Source organism: Leptopilina boulardi, unplaced genomic scaffold, assembly GCF_019393585.1.
Source record: "Leptopilina boulardi isolate dan_hultmark-lab unplaced genomic scaffold, ZJU_Lbou_2.1 LbouV2_334, whole genome shotgun sequence".
In the NCBI taxonomy this organism is placed as follows: Eukaryota; Metazoa; Arthropoda; class Insecta; order Hymenoptera; family Figitidae; genus Leptopilina; species Leptopilina boulardi.
In genome coordinates this window covers 1-9,782 of record NW_026137901.1, presented here as the reverse complement: position 1 = coordinate 9,782, position 9,782 = coordinate 1, and the positions used below count along the sequence as shown (strand labels likewise).

The window sequence follows — 9,782 nt, the reverse complement described above, 5'->3', positions numbered from 1 at the left end:
AGGCAGCACACATTTCGGGTATGTTATGGTACGGTCACAGCTTGGCTGCCTGCCTGCAGGCAGATATCTTTTATTGTTTTTTTCTTCTAAATGAAAATATCCAGATACTCGTAAAAAGCATGAGTAATGTAAAATAATTCCTTCACGCTGTAATACATCTCAAATTCTCGTTCGAGTATCTCATTAATATAAACACTAGTCAGAATTGTCGTAAATCAAGTAAAACAGCAGAAGGAAAATTTAATCCCAAATTTTCTGTCCCTCTAAAATATAAATCATTCAAAGGACAGAAAATAATACCACTTGAAACGCTATAGAAGTTTACATTACATTTTTTTAATCCGTTTTTGGTTTTTCCCAAAGAAGGATACTGAAGCATACACCGCAATATGGTTGTCATAAAACACGAAAGACTATTTAACCTGCAATATAAAAAAGGTTCTCTTTCTCAGTACTTTTACTTACCTCTCTGAAAAAGAGCATAATATATTACATTACATTAATATACCTACATAATACCTGAAATTCTTTACAAAAAAATAGCTTAACACCGCGAGATAATTATTAAAGTAATTTATAGTTAGCAATTTAGCACAAAATGTATTATATTTTAAAACATAATGATGGAAAAAATAAATAAACTGCTTATATTGGCTTAAAAATGTTAAAGAAAATATTAATTCCTTCGTAAAAAAATTTGTTGGCCCTGAAAAGGGCCGATTGTTTTCGGAGAGATCAAGATTGATTTACTTGGAGCTGGTGTACTTGGTGACAGCCTTGGTGCCTTCAGACACGGCGTGCTTGGCGAGTTCACCAGGAAGGAGAAGCCTGACAGCAGTTTGAATTTCCCGGGAGGTGATGGTGGACCTCTTGTTGTAGTGGGCCAAGCGGGAAGATTCGGCAGCGATACGTTCAAAGATGTCGTTGACGAAGCTGTTCATGATGCTCATGGCCTTGCTGGAGACTCCAGTGTCGGGATGGACTTGTTTCAACACTTTGTAGATGTAGATGGCATAGCTTTCCTTCCTCTTGCGCTTCTTTTTCTTATCAGTCTTGGTGATATTTTTTTGAGCCTTGCCGGCTTTTTTCACAGCTTTTCCACTTGCTTTAGGAGGCATTTTGGATATTCAGAGACAAACACGTGTAAACTCAATGAGAATACGGAGTGAATTGATACTCCGACCACAAACCGGGTTCCTTTTATGTTCTGTCGCAGTGGCTATGCTACATTGTGATTGGTTCGTGCACTCGCTGTAAACGTCTACCAGTCACAGTATTGTGGTAGAAGAATAGTGGTGGGGGACCCTAATGGAAGTGCATAAATAGTCGATTTTACTGAAATTTTTGTATTAGTCATCCAACCTTTGAGTTGTTCGTTTCGTTGCTACTAAACTAAATCGAAAAAATGTCCGGACGTGGAAAAGGAGGCAAAGTCAAGGGAAAGTCAAAGACTCGTTCCAACAGAGCTGGACTTCAATTCCCAGTTGGTCGTATCCATCGTCTCTTGCGCAAGGGAAACTACGCTGAGCGAGTTGGTGCTGGAGCTCCAGTCTACCTCGCAGCAGTAATGGAATACTTGGCTGCTGAAGTTTTGGAGTTGGCAGGAAATGCCGCTCGCGACAACAAGAAGACCAGAATCATCCCCCGTCATCTCCAACTTGCCATCAGGAATGACGAGGAATTGAACAAACTTCTTTCCGGAGTTACCATCGCTCAGGGTGGTGTTCTTCCCAACATCCAGGCTGTGCTTTTGCCCAAAAAGACCGAAAAGAAAGCTTAAATTTCTACCAACATCCTCTAAAACAATCGGCCCTTTTCAGGGCCATCAAATCTTTTTTACGTGTGAATCTTGAGTTCTTTGCATTATTTTTTTCATTATAATACATACGTATTAGACGGTGGCAAAAGATTTATTACATTTGGAATATGTTGAAAGTTTTTGTTTTCCAAGCTCAATATCACTCAAATTAGATTATCTTAAAATAAGAAAAATGAAAATTAACTGAAGCTATGTAAAATTTTTAACGAACTTTTGAATGCCGTACTTTTAAGCTCTTCGCTCATTTGTGATTTATAATTTTTTGGAATATTTCGCTAGCATTATCGTATTATTAGTATGATTGTAAGATTACATCGTATAAGCCTGTAGCAATCTTATAGTGGACTCAAATTTCCGCCCCACAGTATAGGCTTCAAAAAACAAGGTGAACAAGCTAATATTGCAGTTTCTTTTTTTTTGAAACTTGGTATGTATTTTTTTGGTCGCTGATTACAAACATAAAGTTAGTTTTTAAAAGTGACACGCTGTGAAATAGGCCTGAATTATAAATAAATGAAATTAAACTTATACTTTTGTGAGAATTAAAATTCTTTTTGTACTTTGAAGCAAACCAAAGCGTTTCGATAGGAGTTAACTGAATCGGCAATAATTAAATGAATCCCACTCTAATTTTCTTAATATTGTCTCGTCACCATAACATTTTTTTATATTTATTTATGTAAAATTAATTTTTTTTAAATACATTTGTAAATAAATTATTGTTTTTAAATAAACAAATATTTGTAATCAAATATTTGTAAATAAACAATTATTTATAAATATTAAATGTATAATAAAATAATAATGTTAATAATCATAATTAATGTTAAAATATATTAAAAATGATCAATATATAAAAATTATAATATTTCTTTAAGATGTAGTGTTCTTGACATTTTGTGTTATTAAAATAAGGAAATCAACATACGGAGTCACCAACACATAGAAGAAAAGCATTAAACACTTTTCATGTCAGTGAATTATACGCACAAATTCATCGTATCGAGTGTCAAATACAGTTCCAAAATATATACATCGAAGTGTCATCATAGTTAACAAGTTAAAATATTACATATTCAGAAGTTTTCGTTAGTTACGGTCCTGCCTAAAATATACCAGAGTCAATGCGGTAATAAAAATTTTACAACTTAGAAGATATAATCTTAGGAGACCCGGTGTTCGAAAAAGGGAAAAACTTATAGAAGAATCTTCACAGATTATTTAAAGGTAACCATACCAAATATTAAAACAAAGATTTATTTGATTGTATAGAACATTTAAAATTTTTTTTAAATAAATAATTTTTATATTATATTTCTACACTGAAAAAATTTTGGTGCACCAGTTGTACTGGTTAGTTAAAATATTTTTGTACTTTAAAAACGGACATCAGTTATCCCGGTTTGGTGCAACCTATGTCCCGTACAGTGCGTCTGATGTCCCTTACAGCGCTTCTGACGCGCCAAATCAGGATAACAGTTGCCCGCAACCCATAGTACAACAGTTCTACCGTAGATTGCGCATCTGCTGCACCAAAATTTTTTCCGTGTATTCATTCGTTTAATAAACCTCTTCCCAACTTAGTTAATTTAACTAAGTTAAATTGAGGAAATTAGAATAGGGAACAATTATAAGTTAAGATTAGTTAAAATTAATATTTATTTAAAATGTGACATAACAATATCATTCCTTCTGTAGTTCCGCGAAACTGAAAAGATGATAAAATGAAGAAGATAAAATAGATTTTTGGGATTGGATATGTTGAATTGGCTTAAAGATAAAATTTTTTCTTATTTTTCAAGCTTTAACACAATTTTTGAAACAATGTCTCTTTTCTTTTTTGTATTTTATTTACTTGTGAAACGTGTGATATCGCTGCGCGTGACGTTCGGAAGTTGTCGCATTCCATATTGAGCTCATTACACTAGCGTAGTAGAAAGTATTTTGTGTGAAAAGTAAGGTTAATCATCATATTGATAATCATCATCTTGATCATGATCATTATCGGGATCACGAACATCATGTTCATTATCATTTTGATGATCATCATCATTATCATAATCATTATGTTCACCATCATCTTGATTATGATCTTCATCATCATGATCATCATCATGATAATCATAACCTTGACCATAATCATCATGATCATCATTATGATCATTATCATTATGATCAACATTATGATCATAATCATTATAACCATTAGCATTATGAGCATCATCATGACAATTATCACCCGGAACATAATCATCATCATTAAGATCATTTTCATTATGATCATTATCAACATAAACATAATCATCATCCACATCATAATCATCATATTTATGATCATCAGCATTATAATCACAATTAGTATGATCATCCTTATAATCAGCATCATTATGATCATCATCATTATAATCACAATTAGTACGATCATCCTTCTGATTACCATCATTATGATCATCATAATTCCGATCATTATCATTATGATCATCATCATGACAATAATTGTCTAGATAATTATCACTTTGAGAACGATTATCATCATCATGATCATTATCATTAGTATGATCATTATCATTAGTATGATCATTATCATTAGTATGATCATCATCAATATGATCATCATTAGTATAATCATCATCAGTATGATCATCATTAGTAGCATTATCATCACGATAATCATTAGTATAATCATCATCATGATCATTATCATGATCATCATCATTACGATCATCATCATCATCATGATCATATTCATGATAATGATGTTGATCAGGATGGTTATCATGATGGTGATCAAGATTTTCTTGATGATCATAATAATAATGATCATGATCATCATCAGTATGATCATCATCATCATCATGATAATCATCATGCTCATCATCATATTTATAATCATTATAATCATCACGATTATGATTATAATTAGTATGATCATCATCATGATCATCATCAGTATAATCATTATTATGATTATCATCAGTATGATCATCATCATGATCACCTTTAGTATAATCATCATCATGATCATCATCAATATGATCATCATTATTATAATCATCATCAGTATGATCATCATTAGTAGCATCATCATCACGATAATCATTAGTATAATCATCATCATAATCATCATCAGTATAATCATTATTATGATTATCATCAGTATGATCATCATCATAACCGTCATCATGATTATCATTACGATCATCACCAACCTAATCATCATCCTCATGATGATTATATTTATGCTCATTATTATTATAATCTTTAACATCATGATCATCATTATTATGATCACCATCATCAATGATGATTATTGGTATAATCAATATGCCAATCATTATTATAAACATCATTCTGATCATCATCATGACAATAATTATAATGATAATTATCGCATTGATCATGCTTATTGTATATTGGTGTATGATTGGTGATCATGATGGTGATTAAGATGATGATGATCATACTGATGATGATCATGATAATGATCTTGATGATAATGATGATCTTGATGATGAACATGACGATGATCATAATGTTGTTAATCATACTAATGATGATCATGATGATGATCATACTGATGATCAGAATGATGATTATAACCATCATCATTAGTATAATCATCTTTAGTATGATCATCTGTAGTATGATCATTATCATGATCATCATTAGTAGGATTATCATAATTACGATCATTATCAACATCATGTTCATCAGTATGATTATCAACAGTATGATCATCGTCATGATGATCATCATCATCTTGATCATCAGTATGATCATCATCATCTTGATCATCAGTATGATCATCATCAAGATGATCATTATTATAATTATTATCATAATCATTATTATGATCATCATCATTACGATCATCACCAACCTAATTATCATCCTCATGATGATTGTATTTATGATCGTTATCATTATAATTATTAGCATTATGATCATCATCATGATCATCATCAGCATGATTATTATCAGCATGATCATCATCATCATCATAATCATCATCAGCATGATCATCATCATTATTATCATCATGATAATTATCAACTTGGTCATGACCATCATCATCATCATCATCATCATCATCATCATCATCATTATGATGAATTACGATCATCATTAGTATAATCATCATCATGATCATTATCATTATCATGATCATCATTAGAAGTATTTTTATCATTACGATCATAATCATCATGATCATAATGATGATCTTGATGGTGATCATGATTGGGATCAAGATGTTGATGATGATCATGGAGCCTGTACTTTCAGGTTATGTGGGGATGACCGCTCTTGTTCTGTTCGACCCACTAAAAACCACACCATTTTTGAGACTTTAACCTCCTCCTGTAGTCCTCCTTCGTCCTCATTAAAGTTGTAATGAAGGACTCGACGCTCCTTTAAGAGTCCGCGCTCTGCAACATAATAGAAATCATGTTCTCGGGTGTGACTTTAGTGCCCATAGCCGAGAACATGGCTTGCCTGAGTTCACGCCAGTGCCCGCAGAAAAAGATCGTGTGCTCCGCGTCGTCAGTATTTATTGCTTTGTCGACACCCGAACCGTTGCAATACACTCATCTCGCTTCTGCTTCTATTTTAGATCGATAAAAATACTGTCCGAAACAACCATGACCTGACAACGCTTGTGTAAGGTAGTAGCCAACTTCACCGTGTTTCCTATTTAACCATGTGGCGAGGAGGGGAATCAGGCGGTCGGTCCACCCACCTTTAGACTCCCCATCCCATCTCCCCTGTCATTTCTGAACGAGTCTACTTCTGGACTCTCTGCGTATTATCGCTTTGAGTCTATCGTTATGCTCTAAAGTACCCGCCAGATCTTTGTTAAGATGGAAGATCTCCTTCCTTTCCGTCGCCAATAAATCCATTGGCGGTAGTCCAGCGAGTACCAGAACAGCGCAAGTAGACACCGTTCTGAAGGCTGACACAATTCACCGTGCCGGGTCCTTCTGGACCGCCAGGAGCCGGTTAGAGATGCTGTGAAACTTTAGGGCCGAAGCCCAAACAGCGGCAGCATAAAGCTGCTTTGATTAACCCACAGTCGCCACTAGTCTACGTTTCTTTTCCCTGGGGCCAGCGATATTGGGCATCATCCTCGAAAGGTTTCCCATGCATTCGGTGGCTTGGAGTGACGAGATGTTAATATGTTTGCCGAAACTCAAACGTTTGTCCAACGTCACTCCCAGGTACTTCAGTTTTGTCCCCCATGAAACTACACATCCTCCAATTTCCAACCGCGGGAATCGGAAGTCTCTCCGGTCTGTGACGAGCAGAGCCTCGGTTTTTTCGACAGCCATTTTCAGGGCATGTCGGTCCAACCAAAACACTATTCGTCGCAGACTATCATCGAGTTTTATCTGTAAAAGATTTATCTCGTCCGCACAGCACACCAAATCACGTCATCCGCGAACCCGGTTAGAAACGTATCTTCCAGTAAGTCCAACCTCAGGAAACCGTCATACATGACGTTCCATATGGTTGGACCTACCTTCGATCCTTGGGGAGCTCCGCATGTCATCTCTTCTTTGATATGACATGCATCGCTTTCGTACACAACCCATCTATCGCTAAGATAATCATCTATCATTCGCAACAGATAGGTTATGATCATCATCATTATGATCATCATCATGACCATCAATATCATGATCATCATCATCATCATCATGACCATTGTCAGTATTATTATTTTTGTCAATGTTGATTTTATTATCATTTATAACATATGCAACATTTCCATGCTTGCCCTTGTCTCCTTTCTTATCAATATCTTAATTTTTTGTTACCTTTTCAGATTTTTAAACTTTCAATATGGATAAACGTTACCTCTGGGAAGTCATATATAGATACAAATATAGATAGAAATGAAAAGTGTATTGGTGTATAATGAATTGTGGTCATACGTTGATGGCACAGATGCGAGACCGAAGGGGGATGCGGCTGATTGGGTCAAGAAAGACGCGAGAGCCTTGGCGTTGATAAATTTGTGTGTGTCGAGCAAGCAGTTAAATCCTGTGAAAAGGGCGACTACATCATCGGAAAAAATTACATATTTTTTAATTTGTTAATTTATTTATTTACTATTACTTTTAATCTATATGCGCCAGTTTACACAGCCCCACAAACAAAAAAAGTGTCGTGCGCGGCAGACCAGACTAGTCATATCCTATGTATTTTGACGCGCTGAACACGAATCCGAAGTCCGTTTTGCTCCATCACGTCAGGATTTTTTTCTAACCTCCAAAAACCTGTCGGATTTTGAGAAATAGGCTATTTTTTTAAAAAATTGATGGATTTACTTCAAACTTGGTATCTAGGGGTTTTTTGGGTCGCTGATGACGAATTTGAAGTTAGATTTTCAAAATTCAAAGTGGCGGCTCCAATATGGCGGATGAATTTTGTAAAAATTGATGGATTTACTTCAAACTTGGTATCTAGGGGTTTTTTGGGTCGCTGATTACGAATCTGAAGTTAGATTTTCAAAACTAGAAATGGAAATTCTTATATACATAAGTAAGGTATTCACGTCTTTTTATGGTAGCGCACTCTTTTGTCCTCAAAGGATCTGTGTAATGGTTTTCTTTTCAAATTGGTGCCTCCAGGTACAATATCCCTTTTCAGCATCCAACAGTAGTCGGCCATCATATTTACATCCCATCTTCCTTGATAACGACGCTCAAATTCTTTCAGATCTTGATGGAATCGTTCTCCTTGTTCTTCACTGTAATCTCCCAAATTTTCAGGGAATTGATCCCGATGCGAGTCTAAGTAATGCAACTTTATGCTCATTAAGCATCCTAACTTACCAAAGTTTTTAATCATATCACTAACTATTTGCTCCCAATTTTCACTCTTGTGATTACCCAGACAATTTTCGACAACTGCTTTAAAACTAAGCCATGCGTCTTTCTCCTTTTTATTCATCTTGGTGATAAATTGCTCATTTTTTAACAATTTGCGAATACGTGGTCCGTCGAAAACCCCTTCTTTTAGTTTCGCATCAGAGATTTCTGGAAACTTTCGTTCCAGGTATTTGAAACAGTTTCCTTTTTTATCTAAGGCTTTGACAAACTGTTTAATTGCTTCTAGTTTCGTGTATAAGGGCGGAATTATCACCTTTGAAGGGTCGATATCGTCCGCCATATTGGAGCCGCCATTTTAAATTTTGAAAATCTAACTTTAGATTCGTAATCAGCGACCCAAAAAACCCCTAGATACCAAGTTTGAAGTAAATCCATCAATTTTTACAAAATTCATCCGCCATATTGGAGCCGCCATTTTGAATTTTGAAAATCTAACTTCAAATTCGTCATCAGCGACCCAAAAAACCCCTAGATACCAAGTTTGAAGTAAATCCATCAATTTTTTAAAAAAATAGCCTATTTCTCAAAATCCGACAGGTTTTTGGAGGTTAGAAAAAAATCCTGACGTGATGGAGCAAAACGGACTTCGGATTCGTGTTCAGCGCGTCAAAATACATAGGAAATGACTAGTCTGGTCTGCCGCGCACGACACTTTTTTTGTTTGTGGGGCTGTGTAATTAATAAATATGTTATTTATTAAATTCAAATTTTGATTTATTTGAATCAAAAAATTATTACATTTTTTTCAAATGAATTATGTATTAGGTTCAAATAAAATAATAATAGCCACAATTAAAGAGGTTTTAGTTTCAATTATGTAAGACCATTACTTATGATAAATAATCGAATATTTGATTTAAGAAAATTTTTAATTGTTTCAAGAAAAATATTTTATTAACGGAAATAAATATTTATTTGAATCAAAAAACAAATAATTTTCATAATTGATTCAAATAATTATTTATTAGCTTTGAATATTTCATTTATTTGATTTGAATACACAGAAAATTAAAAGGCATTAAAATAACCGTTGCAGCTTATTTTAATGCCTTTTAATTTTCTGTGTACTT

The 9,782-nt window shown here is 34.3% G+C and overlaps 3 protein-coding genes across 3 annotated transcripts; 1 reads left to right on the top strand and 2 right to left on the bottom strand.

Moving 5' to 3' along the window:
• Positions 1-697: 697 nt before the first annotated feature.
• Positions 698-1,181, bottom strand: LOC127285552 (histone H2B). Its single transcript, XM_051311643.1, has one exon. It carries the CDS (start codon positions 1,116-1,118, stop codon positions 747-749), a length of 372 nt encoding a protein of 123 aa, XP_051167600.1. The 5' UTR covers positions 1,119-1,181; the 3' UTR covers positions 698-746.
• Positions 1,182-1,316: 135 nt separating this feature from the next.
• Positions 1,317-2,459, top strand: LOC127285549 (histone H2A). The gene has a single exon (XM_051311641.1). It carries the CDS (start codon positions 1,406-1,408, stop codon positions 1,778-1,780), a length of 375 nt encoding a protein of 124 aa, XP_051167598.1. The 5' UTR covers positions 1,317-1,405; the 3' UTR covers positions 1,781-2,459.
• Positions 1,785-5,945, bottom strand: LOC127285555 (protein PFC0760c-like). Its single transcript, XM_051311647.1, has 4 exons — positions 5,874-5,945; positions 4,312-4,422; positions 3,838-4,248; positions 1,785-1,880 (listed from the first exon to the last, which is right to left on the bottom strand). The coding sequence occupies exons 1-4, from the start codon at positions 5,943-5,945 to the stop codon at positions 1,785-1,787; spliced, it is 690 nt and encodes a 229-aa protein (XP_051167604.1).
• Between the last annotated feature and the right edge of the window lie 3,837 nt (positions 5,946-9,782).